This window comes from Drosophila subpulchrella, chromosome 3R (genome assembly GCF_014743375.2).
Source record: "Drosophila subpulchrella strain 33 F10 #4 breed RU33 chromosome 3R, RU_Dsub_v1.1 Primary Assembly, whole genome shotgun sequence".
NCBI lineage: Eukaryota > Metazoa > Arthropoda > Insecta > Diptera > Drosophilidae > Drosophila > Drosophila subpulchrella.
The window spans coordinates 8265827-8289768 of record NC_050609.1 but is presented as its reverse complement, the minus strand read 5'-3'; the positions used below and the strand labels follow the sequence as shown (position 1 = coordinate 8289768).

The following is a 23942-nucleotide window of genomic DNA, read 5'->3' as shown; positions in this document are numbered from 1 at the left end:
CCGGTGACTTTGGCACTGCACTTGAAAATTTTTTAAGAGTGCGCGAAATTTTTTATGCAATTTGTGCCGGAAAAGCAGGAAAATCGGGAAAAGCGAGGGAGTGTGCGAGAAATGAAAAGAAGCGGTTGGGCTTTTGTTGTGCCCCGGAGATTGGCAGACTCCTCCTCCGGCTGCTCAATTTGCTGGTTTATTTCTGCATTCGGGATCGGGATATTAAAATTGACACTTCATTTGTGTCACTCAGCGAAGTTTAAAGGATTTTAAATGATTTTCAAGCTGCTGTTGCATTGTTGTCGATTGTCGTTGATTGTGCAGAGCAATTTGCATTGAAGGCATCCGGATTCTGGATTCACTGTATTCAAAGTGGAGTCGTTGTTGTGGTTGAGGATTTGACTTAAGCTGTGCTGAGTGCTCCATTCACCCAACGAGGAGTGTTTAATGGGGCAATCAAAGAGGGGCTTAATGGAATGTATCAGAGGGGGAAGGATGGGAGAGATGTTGCCGAATGTCCACTTATTGGAACTGGTATTTGATGGGGAATGTATTTGGCAAAGTAGTTTTTCGGCAACTTATATCATTTGTAAGAGATTTCTGAATAAATATCCGATTTTCAGTCTTTCTTGACTGAATACCATTTATTTTAAATAAATACAGATACCAAACTAAAAGGTTTAAGGAAAAATGTCACATAGAATGCGGCATTTGATATCAGATGTTGGTGTTCCACGACTGAATTATAGGAAATCATAACCGTTTAAATTATACTTATACGTAATGTAAATGTCTTAGAGTTCACCCACCTCACACGATGTTCCCATACTCCTCCATCCGCCTTTATTTACTACAATCCTACCCGTGTTTCGCAAAAAGGACCTGGCCCAGGAAGATTTCATTAAGTGCCGGCCGTGGAAGTCCTGCCGTCCGACATCCTGCAGCCCTGTAAAGTGCAACAAAGGAGCTGCAACAATGCCAGCAAAGCCAACAGCAAGGTTGCACTTGAAGTCATTCAGCCTCTCCTACTGGCAGTGCAAACTTTTTAAGTGAATTTTTGATTAGATCTGGACGAAACTTTTTTGTCGCAAGGCTGGTTGGGTGGGCAGGGGGTAACGGTCATAGATATAGTTGCCTTTCCAACTTAAAGTCACCAGTTAGTTGCGCTCTTTTGTAATTTGCGCAGAAGTATATTTATTTGTGCGAAAGGATAATAATAAAATATGCGCTTCAGATAGTGTTGCGCCAGTGTTGCAAAGTTGTCCCTGCTCCAGTGTCCGTCCTCGTCCTTGCTGTCCCCTGGTCCTTGGCCCTCGAAGAGCCGACGAAACTGTACCTACAGCAACTTTTCGCGAACAGTTCACAGTCTGTCTGTCCCCCAAATGCCTTCTATAAAACCCCCCATTGTATCGCTGAAGTTTTGCGCAAAAATTTAATAAAATTATTTGCCACAGACGTTGATAAATATGAAACAAGTCTCTGGCAAATGGCAAATAAATACAGAAACTGCAACACGAAAGGGCATGGAAAGGTAAAAGAGCCTTGTCTCTTATATGAAATATTTGGCAAAGTTTTATTGCAATTTTTGTGCAGGTCGGTTTAAGTAATTGCTGTAAGGAAGAGATGAACTTGGGAGATTTTAAAAGGTAGTTTTTGATAAGAGTTGAGATCTGTATCGGGATTTAAGATTACATTTTTAAAATATTTATTAATGTTATAGGGTAATTTTTAATAGATTGGTAGAATAATAATTACTCAAAGATTTATTTAAGAATAAATCCGATACTAACCCCAATAACTTCTCCTTCTTCCACCCTCTAAATCCGCATCATATGAAAGCGATTTTAAAAAATATCAAACACAAGAAATAGGGAAAAATCCTTCCCAACCCTTCTAGAATTTCCCCGGGTTCGTCCTTTTTTGCCAGCATATGCATTCCGTGTAGTTATTATTCATTGTCGTGCTTCAGCAAATATCAAATGGAGTCCGGCGAGTGGCTGCCGGGGATTCCCTGTTCCTTATTCCTTATTCCCTTCCATATCCTCTATCCACCGTAGTATTTTGTTTTTCCCCGTACTTACATTTTCCACATATGAGCGGGGCGGGGTGGATTGACGAGGATGGGGGTGTGGTTGCTTTATTGGCAACCCCATAACGACATTGGCAAAAAAAAAGGAAATTTTTAATCGAAACATTTGTAGCGTGAAATTGTCGTTATGTTTGTCCTCCTTTTTTAAGCAGCAATATGTTAGGATTTAAATGTATTTACTGAGAAAAGTATCGAGTATTGATTGGTTTCTGCTTTACGGAAAATTTCAATAAATTTGCAACTTCGACGAGCTGCGAAATTTGCCGATGATGTGTGACATTGATACGCCAGTGAAGGGCGAAAACAGTCATTAGGCGGTCGTTAATCATAATTAACTGGGAGAGCTAGCAGCTCAACTCGATTTCTTTAATTTGGTAGGCAACTTTAAGGCCTAGACGAATCGGACTGCCGGCCATAAATCTCAATTTTCCACAAATTAGGCGACGATATGCCAAGCCGGCCAAATCGCAGAGAACCTGGCCAACTTCCGAACTTCAGGTAACTGAAAGCCACACATCAAAGCCAACTATAACTCAACTCAGCTCGGTAGTTTCGAATCCTCTCTTCTCGCCCGGTGACATCTGCTCAATTTATCGTTATTTTTGGCCTGGCCCAAAACAAAAAATCAATTTACCCTATGATAAAGAACCCAGGGAGCAGCAGCCAAAAAAAGCAACCATCGAAATGAAGACAGCATCGCAGGGAATGGGAAAACTTTCGAAGCTGGCAAATCGAACAGTTCCCGCATCGACTCCTCCGACTCCCTGGACTCCTAGGACTGGACCAGCACTACTCCAGTGATTTATGCCCTGGAAACTGTTTTTGAAATGTGGCTTCAGTCTCGCCGAGCGAGCCTATTCTCTAGTTCTCCAGTTCTGCGCTCATTGCTCCACTGCTGGCCAAAAGTCAAGAAGGGAACGCCGCACAAAAAACTGTCCAAAGTATACAAATTGGCCTGGCATGAGTTATTGATGATCCAACCCGTGAAATGAACGACCGCAGCTCCTCGGCCTCCCAAAGGCTGCAGACTGACTGACTGACTGACGGTCCCACTGTCCTGGATGTGGGAACAAATGCCTGCCATTTACCAGAAAATAAGTTAAGTTCCCCAGGTCCCCAGCTCCAAATGAGTGGGAGTCTGGCTAATTGAGGAATACTTTTATGCACAGTGCTCTTGTGTCGAAGATGAGGGAAAAACTGGTTTGCAATATGTAATTTAATATACCATACAACGAAATTACTCCAAATAATAAAGTAAGCCCCTATAGAGCTAAAACTTTATAAACATAGTTGTAATAATAATAAATGGTTCGATAAGATGGATATACCCAAAAACTATCACCCTCTCAAGACCCCTCCACATGGCGTTAACCTAATTAGTCCAAGCCAAGTCCAACTAAGACATAACTCATCCGCTGAGCCCATTAAAGCGTATTCCATAAAATATGCATGGGGTGCGCCCCCATCCCAATTATTACAAGATCATAACTCATGTCAGGTCAGGTCAACGCAAACAAATATGCGAGGCTCGCTTATCACGGCGACAAAATCGTGTTATTTAATGTTGTGCTAATTTCTGGCCAAGTCAACAGGACCGAAAACACACCTCGGCTAATGGGAAGGGGAAATCCCACCCCATTCCAATCCCCCGCCAGGTGAAAGTCGTGACATTTTCATGCGGTCTAGCAAACGGAGGCTCATTTCTTGGCCATTTCCGTCAAGTGTCGCTTCTGCGGTTGCGGGACACGAACTATTTACAAATGACCAGACATTTAAGCCAAATGCTTCCGGGTTGGCCGGGCTAAATGCCTGAAAATTATGCTGCCTTGACATGAAAGGGCGAAAAATCGTAGTACACAAAAAATGAACGACCAGGGAAGGGAGAATTTCGGCGGGTAAGGTCGCTATTTTAATACTCTAGGATAATATCTCACATAAAGATTATAGTTTGTTAGGAACACCAAATATTACGATAAGTAGAATTATAAAATTTATAAAAAAATTTATTTTCTTGCAAACAGCCTCACAGTACAATACTAACTATGATATCAAAAAATTTTTAATGGTAAGATCATCAAGACTTTTTCTTCTCTCTAAGAGCTATTGTTATTTAATATGTATGTTTTAATAATTATATTAAAATAGGTTCGATAATTCGTTTACCGGTAGTTTTTTAGGAATATCAAATATTACAATATACAAAATATAATAAAATATACAAAAAAAAGATATTTTCTGAAAATTCCATTACAATAAGTTCGATAACTCCTGATCCCTGACGAACCTTACCATAAAATATTCATAGCTTACTAGACCAGAAAACGATGAGTTATGTAAACATTCTGGGCATGCAAGGATATAGACCGCAGGATGGTGGATAGTTGACAGTGGTCTTTGGTGTCACTGTGTCAATTGCTCGGCTCCAGCCCAAAAAGGCAGCTGCTGCCCCGCCCAGATCGACTTGGACTTAATTAAGTTACAACCTCGGGGCGACCGCCTCGTCGAGGACGATACAATTTCACTAATTTCCGTGCAAGGCGACACCAACAATCGGCGGCCGGCGAATGTTAAATGCTCGGCCCACTAACAACCGGTCAGGAGTTAATAAATATTGTCAGTGGACGCACCCAGGCAAACAGAGCCGTTACAGGCGTTAAAAGCCCCGAAATGAACGGTCAATATATGGGGAGGGGGGGCATAAATAATATTTAGGGGTTGGCTACCCCCAACTACCCCACTTTCTACTTTCGCTGTCGTCTAGCGTGTTTGAGCAGCATTTCCGCTGCGTTTTGTTTTGTTTGCTTTCAATTAACCAAAACTGGACATGGACATCGCCCAATTGGACCTCGTTCTGGTCGTATTCCGTCCTGGTTTTCGGTTGATGGTCGCGAGCTGCCTGCTAATTGAGTGCTGCCAGACATAATGTTTTCGGAAACTGAGCAAACTGCCGAATGAAATATGATTGAAAGTGTAAATAGATATTTCATAGGCATGGGAAGCAACTGAGCTATTAAAGAGGGAATTAAGTTATCAATTCATTTAAATGGTATCTGGATTTGTATTTCATTTGGATTAGAATGATATAGGGGAATATGTTCAGTGTGTTTTATAATTAAATTTAAATGGATGCTAAGGGTATCTTTAATAAAGATTTATAAATAATTTAGCTTCTTAATTATAGATAGTATAGTTTACAAATGGATTTAAGATTATATTGTATTCCTTTATTTTTAGGTATCTTAGTATGGTTTCTTATTAAGCATTTAATTAATGTGAAAACTTTATATACCCCATAATAAATTAGGTAACACATCTTCTAGACATTCTAGTGGCCATTTATCATCTCTAATTCAACTCTTCTTCGACTCTAATTGTTCGGACACCTAATGAATCCCCACTGACAGTTTAATAAGTCCAGTGCTGCAAACGAAATTGGATTTATCCGACACTTTCCAGCTCATCGCCCCGCCACCGCACTTCGAGGGCTTCAATGGCCACTTCTCGGAACCGTTAAGACAGTCAGTCAGTGGTCAGTGGTCAGTGGATAGCCGCCGGCACTTCCGACTTTCCAGGGATAAACTTCAAAACCCCACCCCGGGGGCTGTGGCCAGAGAGAAGGGCACTTTTCCACCCACTTCAGCTGGGGAGCTCGTACAATAATCTTGATTTCGTGGTCAATTGAATTCTTAACTTCTCAAAGCCCGACACACAACAGCCAAGGATATCTCGAGGGCGTGTCCTGGCCACGGATGACAGTGCAAAGGAGCTGCTCAGCTGGGATGTTGGGCTGTTGGGATGCCGGCCAGTTGGTTGCCAAATTGCGATTACTCAACAACAGAAGAGGCGGCGGCTGACTGGCCAGAAAACGATTTGGCCGTTGCCTACTTATTGGCCATTGATTTCTGAAAAATGGGCCAGGCCAAGAGGAGGCCAATTTGTGGGCCAATTTAATGCGTTATGATCTTTACGAGGGGGGGCGTCTTTTCTTGGTTTTCCCGGCCTGCTCCTGTCGATTACATTTTGAGCCCGTCCACCGAGGCGAAACCGAATCATTTGCCATAACACTTTGACTGGTTTCCTTTCCATATCCTTCCCCCTTCCGATTTCCCTTGTAGTAGTAGTTTTTGTTTCGTGTACCAACATCTTTATGGGTAATTAAAACTTTTCCCCATTTTTGCCTGAAAGTTGGTTTTTGTTTTGCCCAATCCAATCCAATCCAATACCAATCCCAATCCCCATTACCCATGCCACAGCCCTTGTTCCATCCACATTCACTTCCTGTGTTCTAGTCAAATTTATTGCTGTTCAATAATACCAATTTTTGGCCTTTCTTTGCCCAGAGATGCCAACAGATGTGTTGGCAAACTATTTCGCCCAGAATAGTTTTCGGAGCACGTTTGTGTTCACACTCGAGTGTTCCACATTATTGAAATTGAAGCGCGGTAATGTGTCTGCAATTTTTGGTCTGGCCTGCCCCATACCCATCCCCATCCCTATCCTTCCGCCTTCCCTCCAACTTTTGGCATTCCGCGTTTGGCAAATTATTTTCGGCTGCCAATGTTCCGCGCTTATCTCGGCAACTTTTGGGGGTTATTTGTGGCCCGAACTTTTGTGTTCCGTTCCGCCAAGTGCAATTTCTTCATATCGATAAGAAGTGCAAATAATGGATAGGAAGAGGAACAAGGAATTGAACCTATTCGAAAAAGTCTAATCAAAGTATGGTTTCTGCATGGAAAATTGGTAATTAAAAATAATTATAATAATATATTTATTTCTTTAATGTGAGGAATGTAAGCTAAGGAATTATTTCTGAATAGAAAAAAGTGATTATAATAAAAAATTATTTGTCAGCTCAAGTTTTAAACATTAAGCTGAGATGAAAATTCTAAAAATATCTAAATAAAGACACTCAAAGTTTAAATCTCTCTCAGCTCTGGACCAACTGAAGCATGAACCTGGGAACAAACTTATTGTTATAATAAGCAGCAATCCTAGCCAACTCTTAACCCTACCCAGAAAAAGCCCCACAAGCAGCTTTCCTGCATTATATGCCGGGGGAAGGACCCAGTCTTATCGCAAATTTTCGAGTATTAACGCATCGTGGGGAAACTTCCGCTTGTTTGCCGAGCGGCTTAGAAGACTCACGAGAAGCACACACTCCCATCCCATCACAATCCCACATCCGCCAAGACAAATTGCAGATTGGTAGACTCCCCTCACAGGACCTTCTTTTCGCCTCACCTCTCGTATAACTCGATTCGCCTTCGGGTGCGTGGAACAAAGGAAAATCCATATTTTATTTTGATTATTTTCCGGCGCCTCGGCAGGTGTCGATTTCGTGTGATTTTTCTTTTGGGCGAAATTAAATTTAGCCAGGGACTTTCTCTGCGGCCTCCGCACACTCAAATCAGCGTCAATCAATTTTGGTCGCTTTCGTCAGACAAAAACAAGCCTCAGTCGGCCAACAAAAAACCCAGAACCCAACCACCCAAGTCTCCTTTTGTAATGGGAAAAATTATTGAATTTGTCAACGACTGCCGCAGGCGACGAGTCCCAAAATTAGGATGAAGAAAGCAGGGCTTTAAGCTTAGCGAAATTAAAGAGCTCCGAGATTTATGCGACTGTTGTAGGTGTCAGGCAAACAGAATTATTTTTTGAAACGATTTTCCACCTTGGCCGTCATATATCATCAGGGGGCTACGGAACCCGAACCCCAGCGAAAAAAAAAAACAACCCTCCAACGTTAACAAATTTCTTTGCGACGTTTTTAAATTTTGGTTTTTTTTTGTTGACAGAGGGGAGCGGCTAATGTAAATCGCATGTGTGTGTATGACCTACGCCTTATTTAGTGGAGCGCCCCATACACCAGAGCCAAGTGATTTGTTGACAAAGAAATTTTTTAATAATTCACCGAGTCAGGAGCGGGCGGAAATCTCATTCAGCATAAGTGATGATGTAATTTTCGCTAAAAATTGAAAAAATCTCCACGCAGGCAGGAGTGATTTGGGGATGGGGTACGTTAGGCGGTGTACGGTAGCCCCTCACGTAAAATATGTTGCAACAATATGTTGAGTTAGAGTCGAGTGTGTTGTGTGCCACTGACGATGATGAATGGGGCACGCATGCGTTGCACTGATTCCACTGACGGACTGGCTGACAATCCCGTCACGCATCCTGGCGAATTATATGACCCTTCAAAGGACCTTGTAGCCACTCTATCATTTCGCAGGGATGGAGTTGGAAGAGGAGCTCCAGCTGGAGTTCATGATGTACCCGTTGGCGAGGATCTTCAGATAACTCTTATTACTACTGCTTGTGAGTAAATACAAAATATATACCTACCTGAAAACCTTTGACAATAGTTCCAAAAACAAATATCAAACTACTCAATAGACTTGGAAACCAATATCCAGGTTCAATTATGGGAACTCTATAAATTACACATTGCATTCGAGCCCTGAACCCTGTAATGGCCACCCATTACCAGACCGGTAGACCTGTTCAAACTCATCCCCAAAGTCAAGAAACTCCCTCAGAGTTACGTCAATGGCTCAATGTTCTCCTTAGGGAAGAGAAGTTCTTACCCCCCATGAAAATGATAGTCGGAAGCTGGTCAACTTTTAATGCCTGCTGTCGATGGTCATGTGCATAGCTCATTAGTTTTTGCCTAATTTGAAAGGCAGGCGTTCGGTTCGGTTCCTTGGCTCTGGCCTAATGGAATTCAATCAATTTCCATTTATTTCGATAGCGAAAGTCGCACCACCAAACAAACCACCAGTGGGGGCCAGATAAGAGGGGTTCAGAAGCGGGAACTGAAAAATTTCTTAATTATCCTGACGTGACGCCTGTGGGCGGCTTGGTTGACAAGCTTTTTAGCCTCCGCCGCTTTTTCTTCCCCTGCCAATTTGTGGGCAGTCTGTTTTCTTAATGTTCGTGGACAAAGCAAGACAAATGAGTCGGAATCACTACGGGAAAATGTTCAAATAAAATACTTTAAGATGGTTAAAAATTCGCAGAAAATCTGCAAATCACGATCTTGAATTACACTTCACTTCTCGACTCTCAAAAATAAATGTAAACTTATAAATTTTGATTGAAAGCAAATCGTTTCTTCGATTATAATCCCAGTTGAAAACAATATGCCACAAATGTCAATACAACAATACACGGAGCCAAGATGAAAATACCCCAAACATTCTCAGCCGAGGGGCGAAAAAGGATGAAAATGGTGAAAAGCGTATAATCTGCTTATCAAGGAGCTGCAGCCCTTTTTTCTTCGAGGACTCCTTTCCTTAGTAGGGACGAACGCAACTGTTCCAAGAAAAATGAAATGAGAATTGTAAACAAAAGAGAAGTGAAAATTTGATTTGCATTTCTAACACAAGATGAAGTGGAAATTCAATTGTTCTCATTTTAAGGTTTGATTACGCAATTTTTGTTTAGTTCACTTCTGTTGCAGGGAACATGTTCTATAAAGAAATGATTAATATTATTCAATTCATTGTTAGGTTGGTCAAACTTAGTAATACTGTGTAAGTTCAGGTTTCTTTTAGGCTTTTTCAATTTTTAATTTGATTAAATATTTTTAAACTGATGAAACTGATTGCAGGAATTTACCTGCGTCTTCTTATTAAATCCAATGACTTTATTATGCAACTTATCTTCATGTATCTCGATACATTTATACCCCCTAGCTATGTATATATGATGGCCCAGGAAAATATGTCCACAAGCTAAGAGAGAGCTATCTTTCTGACACCTATATTTTTAATACACTACAAAATTTAACATGTTTTTTTTTTTACCCGACTATGCAAGATCTCGGCTGCTAAAAAGTGCATTCTGCAGCGCTACAGGAAGAGCCCTTGTAAGGCACAGGGAAGTGCGCAAAATCTGTAAGTTAAATCTGAATGGTCCGGAGGCTGAAACAAGAGCAGCAGTCGAAAGGGATACGAACTGGGAAACCGAAAGATACCAAAGCCAAGGTGCAGGGGCAACTTGCGCCTCAATTATAATGAGAAATGCAAACGAATTGGAAATAATTTTCAATTCACTTGTTTCCCACCTACTTTCGTGGTCTTTCCAGCTTATTCGGTTTGCGATCTTCAAATATTTATGCGCCCTTTGTTTTCATTATTTATTTGACTCGCGAAACTTGTGCTTGCATCCCGAAATCGAAATCACAAACTGAAACCGAATCGGACGCACCTTTTTTGGCCAACTGCAGCCCCTGGGTAAGTTGAGGGTACCAGGCGATTGATAAAGCTGTTAATGTTTTTTAGGAACGGAGGACCTCGTGTCTAAAGGAGTGGCTTGTTTGCAAACGATAACCGAAACTCCTGCGGCAAAATAATGAATTATTTATGTAAGACTGAAAACAGAGGGCAGCCAAATGCATAACTGAATGAATACGTTCAGACCGAAATTAATTGGAACGAACTAACAAAAAGAAGGCGGGTATAAATCCAAAAGGCACAATTCAATCTTGATTTAGATCAGATTTTAGCTAAGGCTTTAAATGGGACTAGTAAAAACCCTATAATTTGCAAATAAAATCAATTATGCTTTTAAACGAACCAATACTTTATTTAAAATTCGTTATTTCCGTATGTTAATCAATAAAAAATAGATATTGAGCTCTGGAGTTTTATGTTACAAATTACAACTTGTACATTTGTACTGGCGACTATAGATGTTGATATCAATGAATATTTTTTATAAATTGTGAATTTGATGGTTGAAAAAATGTTTAAATTTTATAAATGTAATAGAATAGCGTAGGTTGTCTAACCCATATCAAAATGGAAATACATATTTTTGAAAATCCGGCAATAAAAAATAAATTCATTATGATTATTTGAATTACGTAAAATCGGTACCGGGTGAGCCATAGCCGCGTGGACGCTTGGCGTCGCGCTGATTCTTCATATTCTGGCGGCGCTTGAAGTTTGGCGGCTTGTGGTTGTCCTGGAACTGGAGTCCAGTAGAGGTTTCATTCGGGCCACGAGTTTCTTGGTTCTGCTTCTTTTTCAGGCGATCCACGAACTTGACCGTGATGGGACGGATAGCGTCCTTGAAGAGATACCCGTCCATGCTATATTTGGCCGTCTCGGCGTCACGATGCTTCTCGAATCGCACGAAGGCCACGCCACGGGGCTTCCTGGTGAACTTGTAGCGCAGCACATTGACGTCCAGGATGGTGCCGTAGCTGGAGAAGAGTTCGCGCACCTTCTGCTCGTCCATGTGCGACGGCAGGTGCGATACATACAGGTTGGAGATCCTGACCTGGTCGTCGGTGGAACGGGCGTAGGACACCTTCAGGCGCTTGCCGCGCAGCACGTGGCCATCCAGGCAGATCTGGGCAGCCGCCGCCTGGCGGGCGGACACGAAGTCCACAAACCCATAGCAGCTACTTCTGCCCGATCTGGGATCGCGGATGACCTTGTGCTTGCGGATCTCCCCGTACTTGGAGAACATGTGTCGCAGCTCCGACTCCATCAGGTCCCTCGGCAGGTAGTTGACAATGAGGTTCGTAAGGCCACTTCCGCCTCCGCGTCCGTCGAACTGATCCACGGGGGGCTGCACTTGGCTCCCGGTTTGGAACATTCCGTAGTTGGCATAACTCCAAGTCAGCGTCTGGTTGGAGGACCCCGTTATCCCGTGTGACTCTTCAAGGGGAACAACTTTAGACTTCATTCTAGTGCCGTTCATGCTTTCAATCCATAAAATAATTAAAAGTTTAAGCAAAATTAATCCTTGTACTTACTTAACTTTTCAGTAAATTTAAATGTCTAAAATCACCTGACAAATAACTCTTAGTATTTATCTTAGATATATATCTTAGATGTGTCAAAGTTTGTACAATAACGACAGCCAACTCTGTACTTGCTTAACCAACACTTGGCAAATCTCTTTAATTTAACCAATTCTTTATAATATAAATATTGTATGTTTAAAACATATACATAATATTATATTTGCAACATTTTAAGTGGAAGCAGTGTTGCAAAAAAAACCAAAAAACATTGTTGTGCAGGATTAAACCTTAAAAGCTTTTGGCGGGCATTTTTTTTATTTGAAAAGGGTTTCCCATTTTATGGGATTTACTTAAGTTTAACCATTAAAACAGCACTATTTAATCACCAAAGCTGTCGGCCTGGCCTTTTCCTACTTCTCTATGTAAATGAATTAAATTCCACTGGCTGCCATCGCTGATTGGGCTGAGAAGTTGGCGTGCCAGACAAAATGAAACCCTTTTTGTGCACAAGGTGCAAAAGTTTCTGAAAAGTTTTCCAGCTGTTTATTTATTTGTTTGCTGATTATGGAATTTCAACGTTGCCGATTCGAAGGTAGGAGAGCTGCACTGGGGAATGTGAAAATTGCACAGGTGAAAATTAAATTGGATGTGGGATATTTCGGGGAAATCAACACGGAACTCATTGAACTCATCGACTGTGAAGTGATCGGCCATCGAAAATTCCTTGGAGTATCGCCAAAGTAAACTTACTCATTATTTCTTTTTGTTTTATTTAGCCTCATATTAATTAATTTCCATTTCCGTTTTGCTTATCTTGGCCACGCCGATTTTTACCTTCATGCTGACTAGACAATTAATCAAGTTTAATTACTCAAACGTTGCGGGGGTGGGCAGCTCCTCAGCCGGGGACTCCCCCGGGGACCAGCGGATCCGCATTCGCCCGATGTGGTGGGCATCTGCATTAATCACTTGAATATGCTTACATTTCTCAGCGCCATGTGTGGGGCAGGGGGAGCGGCCCGAAATGGGCAGGACCCAGATAAAACTCGCCATTAAAGGACGCCTCACGTAAACAATACATCTGGATGAGGTGGGTCGTTTACATATTTCCGCAGCGAATTACTTAGGAGCAGGCAAATGGTTTCTGGCTGCTATTATTCGACATTAATAAAACGCTTTTTACAGCATACTAGAGGACTTGGGGATAGCGCCGATGGAGCTCTCCATTCTGTAAATTTTTGGTTTGAAAACGTTTATCGAATTCTTTTTGACATTTATTGCTAATTTTCCTTTTCAAATATAACCGGTTTTTAAGGGTGACAAGTGTCGCCACTGTGCTATATATATAAATATTCTGTTAACTATGCCCATAAAGCTTCTCGTAAAATAAGAAAATATAATTGTTCATGGAACGAAAGCTCTAAGCCCAACCTAAGCCATCCGAATTCAAACACCTACATTTTTGCGCTTTAGTTACAAACTTTATTAACTTCACGTAATAAAAAATCTTCACTTTATAAATTCACAGAAAGTGGTTCAGGCATGCTAGTTCTACATGGTTCGGTTAACAAATGAGCTTCGTGTCGAAGCAAGTGACTAATGATAAAAATGTTATACATGTCTTGGCGGATCACACAATAAATACGCAAGTTCAGTTTGACTACAAACTTAGGTATGCTAACAGTGATTGTGAAAAATGTTCCATTTACTAAAGTTAAGCCTCAATCTACAGAATGATACGATATTCGTCTTAGTTATACTTTCTAAGGCTTTCCTTAAACCTCTTTTGCATCAACAATCTCGAACCGCAGGTCATACTGCTGGTCGAAACCCATCAGGCAGTCGGACATCAAATATAGCGTGAGCTGCAGACGTCCACGTCGGGGAGTTGCCTGAAACGAAATGCGATTGGTGCAGCGCTGCCCGCGAATGGATAACCGCTTCATGGCCAGGAGCTCGTCGTTGGCCTGGGAGCCCAGGGTCAGGAACCAGGCTTCGTTCTTGGGCTTAGGATATTTTGGACAGTGCACCGTGTAGCCACCTTGTCCTCCCACTCTTCGCTGTCCACTGGCATTGAGACGCTGAAGATTTATCGTGAGGACGTAGTCCTCATTGGCATGCAAGGGCATCCATTCGCCCTTTGTGTCTCCAAAAAGAGATAACGGTCGTTTGGCATACTCGTCCTCCAGATAGCGACCCTCAACGGATATTTGCAATGCTATTTCGGGCAAATCTTGGATTACCTGAAAAGGTTTAAAAAACATTTAGAAATCATCCTTAAGGATGGTAAGTGCAACGCATACCTTATACATCTGCTCAATTTCGTGCTCCTCGAAGGCATCTCGCAGAGGCTTGGCCAGTACTTCGTACTCTTTTCTGCATAGCTCCTTCAGCACAGGCAAAGTCAAATAGTCGTGATCGTCGTGTGGTATGTTCAAAAAGGCATCGAGGTTGTCCTCGTTAACTCCTGGCAGTGTTAGGAACTCGCTGCCGTCGAACCAGCGCGCCTGAATGACGCACTGCATCAGCTGCTGCACCACCAAAGTGGTGGAGAGCCATCCCCGTTCCGCGGTATAGTCCACCATGGCTTGCATCACGCGAGTGGCATTGTCCAGAGCAGACTTGGTGTCCGTTAGGTAATCCGAATTCGGGAGCGACTGGCGGGTGAAGTGAGCCTGGAGGAGCAGGAACGTCTTTGTGTACGGCGAATCCCAGGAGGCGGATGGAGGCCTAAAGCGACTAGTCTCAGCCATCTGCTCGTTGTACTTATCCTCGTTGTGCCGAACGGGCTGCTGATCGAATTCATAGGAATCTGCAATGGCCAGGAGAACTTCCTTAGTGCTCATGCCCGGCTGAAGATCCTCCAGGAAGTGCTTCATTGTGCGATACGATAGGTAGTAATAGGAACTGATTCGCCCCAAGAAGGTTGGCACCAGACACCCATCGCGCTCCACCAGACAGGCGGCAGCGGAAAGGTCATACACGACGCGCTCCACCAGGTTGGACATGAAGGCGTTCACATTCTCCGGCTCCACGCCCTCCAGCTGGTAGTACGACGGATTCCGGAGTAGCCTCCTGAAGAAGTAGGTCCATGTTAGGTAGTCCAGGGCTGCCTGCTTTGACTGCACAGTTCCGGCAACAATCTCGGCGTTAATGTGTTCCGCCAGCACACCCAGCAGACTGGACTCCACCGGGAATGGATCGTAGAGGAACTTCTTGTAGAAGTTCTTCTTTTCGTCATGCACCAGGACGACGGCCACACCTTCGTTGTCAAACTGCGGCCGCCCAGCTCGGCCCATCATCTGCAGCACATCCGTGATGGGCATGTCCACGTACTTTTTCACCTTGCCGTCAAAATACTCGGTGCCCTTGATCACCACCAGATGGGCGGGCAAGTTAACACCCCACGCTAGCGTGGCCGTGGCCACCAACACCTGGATCTTTCGGTTGAGGAACAGCTCCTCCACACACTTGCGATCCTGTTCCTGCAGACCTGCATGATGCAGACCAATTCCGAAGGCCAGGCAGAACTTAAGGTTCTGATCACGTATGTTCTGCAGGATCAGCTCCATTTCATTTTCGGCAATGTGCAGGAACTGCTTGGGATTGGTGTCGCCAGCCACGAAGGTAATCAGGTCCAGGGCCGTAAGACGCGTCTGTCGGCGCGAGGAAACGAACACGATGGTGGGTTCGCACGGAGAGTAGGTGCGAATAGCCTGGAACGTGGGCCGGTTCATGGTGGCCATGCGGGGACAGTAGTGTTTTCCCGGGAAACCGTTGATGTGCACTTGCAATGGCACTGGACGCACCGAGGGTTTAAAGTTGTACAACCCCATCTTGGTGATGCCCAGCCAGTTGGCAAGATCCTGGGCGTTGGCCAGAGCTGTGGACAGTCCGACGATTCGTATAGCCCGACCTGTGTGCGAGCTGATGAAGTTTGTGCGCGAGACAATCACCTCGATGACTGGTCCTCGATCCTCGCCCAGCAGGTGGATCTCATCGATGACGATCAGGGACACATGCTGAACATACTCGCGCGTCTGCCAGGATCGACTTATGCCGTCCCACTTCTCTGGCGTGGTCACGATCAGCTGCGACTCTCGGATGGCCTGGATGTCGGGCGTGACGTCGCCCGTCAACTCCACCACCTTTAGCCCCAGCGAGGAGCGCTGAAAACGTTGTTCCCAATCCGAGATGCGCTCCTTCACCAACGCCTTTAGCGGAGCAATGTACACCACTTTACACTTTGGGTTTTGGTTCAATGCCCTAAAGATCGCAATCTCCGCCACAATGGTCTTGCCACTGCCGGTGGGAGCTCCCAGAAGCACGTTGTTGTCGGTGTGGTACAGGCAGTGGAAGATTTGGGTTTGGATGGGATTGAAGTGCGAAAATTTGTAGAGGGATTCGTAGAGGACGTTCTTGAGGCAGCTGACTGGCAGTGGACGGAGGGGCAGAAGCTCCGTCAAAGGCGGGTGGTGCTCAGGCAGCACCAGATGTTGGAAGGACAATGGAATGCATGTAGTGCTGCCCAGCCAACTGTCGCTGCTCACTCGTATGTAGTATTGTGGCGGCAGTGGCTCCTTCAGCGGAATGGTCATCACCAGCTGCTGCGACTGGCCGCTCATCACCAGTTTTCGGCTCACCTGGAACAGTTCCGAGTGGTAAATGTAGTTGGACTCGGGATCTTCAATCCACAACCAGAAGCTCTGACTAGTCTTTCCGTGAACTCGGTCGTTCCACGTAAAGCTGGGCCAGATGTCCACCTTGATACGCAGCACCGTTCGCGTGATGGGCTGCAGACTCGCTTCCACCTCCAGCATCGGCAGCTCCTGTGCCGAGCGGATAACCAGTTCGGCGTAACGATCGCTGCGCAGCCACTCCTTCAGTTCCCGCTGCTCCATGTCCCTCAGCCGATAGACACTCAGACCCCGTCGTTCCAGTTTGTCAATGGTCTCAGCGTTTATGGCAGGAAACTGTCTCAGGTGGCTATCGAGATCCCATTGCCGTCGTTCAAACATCTTGCAGAGCTGCAACATGCGTCCTGCCAGCACCGCATTATTTTGGCGCAGTACAATGGAGAACAAAGCCCGGGTAATTCTTCCTATATTTGTGGTAATGTAGGACATGTCGGAGCTCAGTGAGAAGGACTTCACATAACCATTGGATAGATATGTCTGAATAAGAATGTTTACCTGGAAGAACAAATAATTACAAGCATTGGGAAAATGGGTTAACAGAACTTGGATAGTTACCTTGCCGTGGATATTCTCACTGCCTCCGTAGGGTTTTATTTTACAATAGTAGCTTCTCAGCTCGTCCAGTTCCTCCATCTCATCATCACGCACTTTGAGCTGCTGGAACTCCTGCGCCTGCGAAATCATGGCCAAAATTTCTGCCTCGTTCATAAATGGCTTCATTAACTCGTTGAAGGTCTCCACAGTGTCGTACTTAATGTAGAAATGCGAGGCAGTACGACCCAAGTCGGTTATGTTCATATCCATGGTACGTTGGTTAAAGCGCATCATTCGAGCTTTGTCCAGACTCATCGATGCGGTCATGATAAGAGCTCGGCGGCGTGCCTCCAGCGTAGGATCCTTTTGAAGCTCTGAATATTCGATTCCGTATACATGAGGATTTATTCGCATTCGCACAAACAGGTAACTGAAAGAAAACCAAATTGATGTATTATAATTCCGATATCAGTCATTAATTCAAGAAAGTAGATACTTACGTGTAACTGAGCCACTCGATAGCTTCTTCCACATTGGTAATTGTGCCCAGACCGATTTCAGCATTGAGATTGTCAGCCAAGCAATTCACAAAGTTGGACTCGATGGGGAATTGATTGGTGAGCAGCGACAGGTAGTGATTCAGCTTGTCGTAGCTGGTGATGATGGTACCCACTCCACTCTTGTCGAACTGGGGGCGACCGGCGCGTCCAAAGATCTGCAGCACATCGAGTATTCCCAAGTCCACAAAACTGCCATGCTTAGCATCGTATATATCCGTACCTCGGATAATGACAGCGTGGGCCGGCAGATTGACACCCCAGGCGAGGGTGGCCGTGCAGACCAGCACCGAGATGTGGCCCTCGACGAAGTACTTCTCAACCATCTGACGATCGGCGCGGAGCATTCCGGCATGGTGCATAGCCAGTCCGCACGAGAACAGGTCAACCAGTTGCTTGTTGCGGCTCCTCTGAATCGAACGCATGGCCAGTCCGTGGGCATTGGAGTCGTTGGGCAGAAACATAGCACTTGTATTGTTCTGCTGGGCAAGTTCGCGAATAACGTTTGCTGTCCGCACAGTGGCATTTCGGGCATGGACAAAGACCATAACCTGGTGGCCCTGCTGCACCATGTCAACGCACTTCTGATAGCAGCATTGGTCCATGTCGGCGATCTGCTGCAGTGGTTTTACCGACTTGATGCCCACGAAATTGTTTTCCAGTGGAACAGGACGGAACCGGGAGTCGAAATAGAAGAGACCCTTCATAGGATTCACTCGCAGGAAGTGGGCCACATCGATGTAATTTGGCAGGGTGGCGGATAAGCCCACAATGCGGATCATCGACTGCGAGGACTCAACGAGCCGAAGGGTGCGGGCCACCAGTGCCTCCACCACTGGACCTCGCTCACCGTGCAAGAGGTGAACCTCATCAATGATGAGTAACTTGACCAGACTTATCAAAGCCACATCGCCGCTGCCTGCAGAGGAACGTGGTTAACGTGGAATTTTTGGGTATATCACATTCAGCTTACCCTTTCTGGTGACCACATCCCACTTCTCCGGCGTGGTGACCAGTATCTGCGTGGCAGCCATCTCCGCCCTGGTTAGCTGCATATCCCCCGTCAGTTCTCGCACAACGATTTGTAGAGATTTCAGACGTTTGGAGAAGTTATCAACCATTTCCGAAGCCAACGCCTTCATTGGGGCTATGTAGACGATCTTGAACTCGTCCCGGTTGATGACTCCCTGCTCCAGATGGCATCGGATCGTGTGCACAATGGATAACATGGCCACATTGGTCTTTCCGGCTCCCGTGGGCGCACACACCAGCATGTTCTCGTTGCTGTGGTAGGCCACCGGATAGACGACGGACTGGATGCGATTCAGTTCCTTGCAGTTGGCAAAAGCCAGTCTTCCCACGTCGTCCAGTTCTTCGATTTTGATGCGCTTGTTGCCAACTGTGAGTGGAGGCGGCTCGCTAGCCGGAATCTTGACCTCCTCCCACTGTTTGCTGTCCACACGCTGGGCGTTGTCGGGCAGGGTAATCCTACTGCCGCCGATGAAACCGGCGTGCTGTTTGGCTAACAGCTGACTGTCGAACACATAGGGGTAGTGGATGGGCTGGTTGTATGCGGCCTGTTTGTAATCCGCCTTGGCTGCCTTTGTGCTGAGCAGGAGTGGCTCCCGCTGGGCGGCCTCTAGAAGCTTTCGCTGGTGCTGCATGCGCAGTTGTTGAACGGAAACGGCTACCGCACAGTTTGGGTCGTCCTCTGGCTCCTCGTCCTTGATGCTACGCATGATACGCTGTAGCTTTTTCTCCTCCCGACGCTGCATCTTGCCCAGCTGCTTCTCCTGGGCAGACTGTACCACCACGGCGGTGGCCACAGTGGGACGCCGCTCTGCTGCACCCCCACTGGCCGCCGTCTGACTGCGCTTCTGTTTCACCTCCTTGACGCGCCTAGATCGTGTGGCAAACTGATCCAACTGCCGTGCGATTTTGTCCCGCTCCTGCAGCAGCTTTCCCACCAGCTCAAAGTAATCGAAGCCCAGGAGTTCCATAAGTTCGTTCTGCAACTCTTCATTGCTGCGCTTGGAGCCCAGGATGTCGCCTACGCGGCTCAGAAGGTGCTCGTCGTCCAGCTTCTCGGAGATTCCCAGCAGGGACTGCAGCTCCGGACTCAGCTTTTCGGCGTCCGGGTGCTTGGATGCCTCGGGAGCGGTCTTGGATTTGAACTTCATGGAGAACTTGTTGACGGTGCGGTTCTTGAGGAGGGCGTCCGGCGCCAGATCCGTCAGCAGGCTGATGTCCATCCACTCGGCAGGCGTGCACTTGACGTGGATGTGGGCACCCCACAGCGGACCTACTCCGGGCGCCTTGCGATGCGTCTGCTGCCATCGCTTGAGGCCGGCCCGCTCGTGCTCCTCCAGCAAATCACCGATAGCCAGGACGCAGTCATGGATCTGTGTTTTCTTGCGGTCGAAGATGTGGCCGAACATTCCGTGCAGGCGCTGGGTGGTGGCCACCAGGAGCACCCGCTGCTCGAGGAGCAGCCAGAAGAGGTAGAGGGCGGCGTGCTCCACCACCTGTGGCTGCTCCTCGTAGCCCATGCACTCCTGCACCAGGTTGCGCAGCTTCTGCAGCTGCACCTTGGCGGCGGGCTGCTTTCCGGATGGAATCTGGGCTAGCAGGCGGGCAATGGTCTGCTCCTCCTTGCTGGAAGAGATCGGGGTCATTGTGGCATTTCACAGGTGGTGAAATCGCAACTTACTCCTGGCTGTTTGTCGTCGTGGACGTGGCGGAGGTGGTTCGCGCCTGGCGCAGGATGCTGAAGCGCCGGCTCCGGGCCTCCAGCTCCGTCTTGGTCCGCAAGGATGCACTCAGTCGCGGCGGCTCCCACATAATTGTTTCTTATTATTATATATTATACTAGAGCCTGCAATAAATTCCACATATGTTTACGTTTTTTTAAGAGTGGCCGGTTGTAAGAAAATACCAAAAACATACTAAGCCTTTCAAAAATAAAATCCATCCTGAAATGGCCTATCGCCATATTTACACTCCAATAACATTCTGTTCCCACTCCAGTTCCAGCGCACTGTTAACTTTTCATTAATATTTCCACTCAAGTCCTTGCGCTTTGTTACTCTGCACTGATATGTTGCACTCAAGTTATTGCTCACTGTTAACCGGCTTATGAAAACAGAGCTGGCCACTGTTACTAAAAACACTCAATGTTAACTTGGTGCTACCAGATCGGAAAAAATATATCTCAATGCTATGAAAGAAGAAGAACGGATGGCGCCTTTTTTCATGCATTTGAAAAACGTGAAACTATTTTAAAGTTTTATAAAAGCGGAAGAAAAAAAGGAGAGATCTCGAAAAAATCAGTTAAGAGAGGCTATATTTTATTAAATATACAAAAAAGTAAGTAACACAAAAACAAGTCTATTACTAGGTAAAAAAGTGAATATCGTAGGTGTTGTATGAATACATTACCTACTTCTTGAAGCCGAACTTATTTTTCCATAATATTTTAAGCATGCCAAACTTGTCGCTCGCCAGCCCGATTAAGAACTTTTACAACCTGTGACCAGCTGCTTTGATTTGCGGCTGCCCATCGACCTCCACCCCCAAACTTCCCCCAACAACCCCAAAATAACCCCACAAACTTGTTGCGCAAGCTGCAATTGTCTGTGAGCTGTTACTTATTATGCACTGGGTGTCCACACACTGGCTCGGTTCCTCCTGGTTATCCATCTGCCACATGCTTCATTGACCACTTTGAATGCCGAAAAGCCCACTCCAGGGCGTGGGCGCCTGTCCTGAAGAAGACGAGTATATAAACCCGGGAGCCGGCAACTCGGTCCTTTCAGTTGCGCTTTCTCTGGGACACGGAACAGGACTCCAAGAGAAGATCATATGAGTGGCACAGCATTTTGAGCAGACTGCCGACCAATGACCAAGACAACGATGCATTGGCTGGCCCACTTGCAGATCATCTTGCTATGTGAGTTTTCAGTATTCAGGGGTTATAAATACCCCATAACAATCTGTTTTTTTAGGCATCTGGCTGATGTGCCCCAGCTCCAGGGCCATAAAGTGCGACACTTGTGGCAAGGAGTGTGCCAGCGCCTGTGGCACCAAGCATTTTCGGTAAGAAACAGTATGTTTTTAAGTTTTCAATGATAATTACCAATGTTTTCCCCTAGGACCTGCTGTTTTAACTACCTTCGCAAACGATCCGGTCCGGATGCACTGCGTCAGAGTTCGGACAGAAGGCTCATTGACTTCATCCTGCTGCAAGGACGCGCCTTATTCACCCAGGAGTTGCGCGAGAGACGCAACAATGGCACCCTGATAGACCTCGGCTTGAACTCGTATTACCGCTAAGTACTACTCCATATGACACCATTTTATCCCGATAACGAAACTGACATGGAATCCCACTAACGACTCGAATGATCCCATGGCAATGGTAGCAGTTGAAATGCTTGAAATGTTAATCTTCCAATAAAGGCACAATATTCTTTGGGGCACTGTGCTTGATGAAGCAGTTTAGAGAGTGAATTACTCGGGCTGTTTTGATTTTGTATCAATTGCAGTTTATATTTTTACAGTATTTTTTTTACATTTTTCATTGCCATCTTTTTTTTTGGGTTTTCCTTGAGGTGTCTTTGCAAAATAGTTGAGTCTTTGTAGATCTAGAGCTGTCAGTTACCTACGTCTGCAGTCGTCGTCTCTGAACCGTCTAGGCCTGCGATTCGCTGATCTCCGCGGTGGCCTGTGTCCTCGAGTCCGCGGAGAGTTCGTCCCTGCCGCAGGCGAGGCAGGGCATCTTCTCCCGGAGCACCTGCTTGTACTTGGGGTGGCTGGATAGATATAATATACCAGTAAAATATTATAAAGAATAGATAGATATACAGATCCCAACCCACCTCAACCCGTACACAATGGGATTGCACACCGCATTGGCCTTGGCGAACACGGATCCGCAGATGGTGCCCAGCGGACTCAGGTGCATGGACTCGAAGATGCCCGCGTAGTTGATGATGGAATAGGGGGTCCAGGCGAAGAACCACAGCGATATGGTGGTCAGCGCCACCTTGGCCAGCTTGATCTCGATGGCCTTGCTCTTGTCGGCCTCGCTGTTCCGCAAGGAGGCCACGTTCATCTTCTTGGCCTGCTCCCGCATGGCCTTCTCATGGGCAGCCACAGCCTAAAGGGGAAACACTTAGTTATTGAATAGTTAACCTCCCCTAAACTTACCTTCATGATGTGCCAATAAGAGAAGATGATGGTCGTCAAAGGCGTCATGTAGGCCCACATCGAGTAGACGATGATGTAGGACCTGTTAAACCAGTCCTTGGCAAAGTAATCAGTGCCGCAGGCGGTCATGTTGCCCTCGGGCACGTAGCGGTTCCATCCGAAGAGTGGCAACAGAGACCAGGTTCCGCAGATGGTCCAGACGACCATGAGCCGGAGCACGGCCGCCGTTGCGGTCAGTGGCTTCCTGGACATGCCCTTCACGATCACACAGTACCGATCGTAGGCAATCAGCGTCATCGACCAGATGGAAACGCATCCGAAGAGCGAGCCAAACAGGCCATATAGCTCACACAGGAAGGGACCCATCACCCAGGTGCCGTAGAATCCATTCAGCACCACGGGCGGGAACATGGTGAACATCATCATGAAGTCGGAGAAGGCCAGATTAACCACAAACATGTTCGAGGGAGTGCGCAGTCCCTTCGAGGAGGTGAAGATGTACATCACGATGAAGTTGCCCACCAGCGACATGATGCCCAGAATGGCAATCACAAAGCCAATGATGCCGAACCACATGGGCTCCATTGGGGGCCACTGGTACCAATACGGGTCCACCATGTGCATGATGTCGGCGGGCACGCTCTCCGCCAGGCTGACATTGCGACCATCGCGCATATACGCGTAGTTCGGGGGATTCAGGCTGACCATTTTGGAACTGTAGCTGGTGCTTCGGTGGTGGCTTCGTCTGAACTTGGATGGCTACTCTGTTGCGGAGACTACTCGCTGTCCATAGCAGGACGACTGGCTCTCGGGAGGCGGACTAGACGGCAATGCCTGGTACGGAACCCTGACCAGGTCTTTATATGCCCAGTGGTCACTTGTGTCCATCCGCCGTCTTAGACTAATTGCCCTAATCCAATTAGCAGGCACTTGGCCAATCCAAAGCTAACGATTGGGCTTTCGATTGCCGCAAATTTGCTGCGTCGGATTACCGGTGGTCGCGTCATTTCAGAACCTTCTTATCCGCCGGAAAGCCACTATGGACAAGGTCAAGTTTGAGGCAGCTCCCACAGAAAACCCACCACCCACCCGGCAATTAGATTAAGACA

General features: G+C 46.2%; 4 protein-coding genes across 4 annotated transcripts; 1 reads left to right on the top strand and 3 right to left on the bottom strand.

Annotated features, from left to right (window-relative positions):
* Window positions 1-10834: 10834 nt before the first annotated feature.
* Window positions 10835-11939, bottom strand: LOC119560924 (sex-lethal homolog). The gene is made up of 2 exons (XM_037874644.1): window positions 11847-11939; window positions 10835-11792 (listed from the first exon to the last, which is right to left on the bottom strand). The coding sequence occupies exon 2, from the start codon at window positions 11789-11791 to the stop codon at window positions 10943-10945; it is 849 nt and encodes a 282-aa protein (XP_037730572.1). The 5' UTR covers window position 11792; window positions 11847-11939; the 3' UTR covers window positions 10835-10942.
* A 1363-nt stretch (window positions 11940-13302) lies between these two features.
* On the bottom strand, window positions 13303-20536 carry LOC119561889 (activating signal cointegrator 1 complex subunit 3). Its single transcript, XM_037875361.1, has 6 exons — window positions 20336-20536; window positions 18599-20280; window positions 17569-18544; window positions 17090-17498; window positions 14141-17029; window positions 13303-14080 (listed from the first exon to the last, which is right to left on the bottom strand). The coding sequence occupies exons 1-6, from the start codon at window positions 20464-20466 to the stop codon at window positions 13613-13615; spliced, it is 6555 nt and encodes a 2184-aa protein (XP_037731289.1). The 5' UTR covers window positions 20467-20536; the 3' UTR covers window positions 13303-13612.
* Window positions 20537-21439: 903 nt separating this feature from the next.
* Window positions 21440-22100, top strand: LOC119561980 (trissin). Its single transcript, XM_037875375.1, has 3 exons — window positions 21440-21574; window positions 21630-21720; window positions 21777-22100. The coding sequence occupies exons 1-3, from the start codon at window positions 21523-21525 to the stop codon at window positions 21955-21957; spliced, it is 324 nt and encodes a 107-aa protein (XP_037731303.1). The 5' UTR covers window positions 21440-21522; the 3' UTR covers window positions 21958-22100.
* Window positions 22101-22157: 57 nt separating this feature from the next.
* On the bottom strand, window positions 22158-23672 carry LOC119561941 (opsin Rh6). The gene is made up of 3 exons (XM_037875366.1): window positions 22834-23672; window positions 22503-22783; window positions 22158-22436 (listed from the first exon to the last, which is right to left on the bottom strand). The coding sequence occupies exons 1-3, from the start codon at window positions 23539-23541 to the stop codon at window positions 22316-22318; spliced, it is 1110 nt and encodes a 369-aa protein (XP_037731294.1). The 5' UTR covers window positions 23542-23672; the 3' UTR covers window positions 22158-22315.
* Between the last annotated feature and the right edge of the window lie 270 nt (window positions 23673-23942).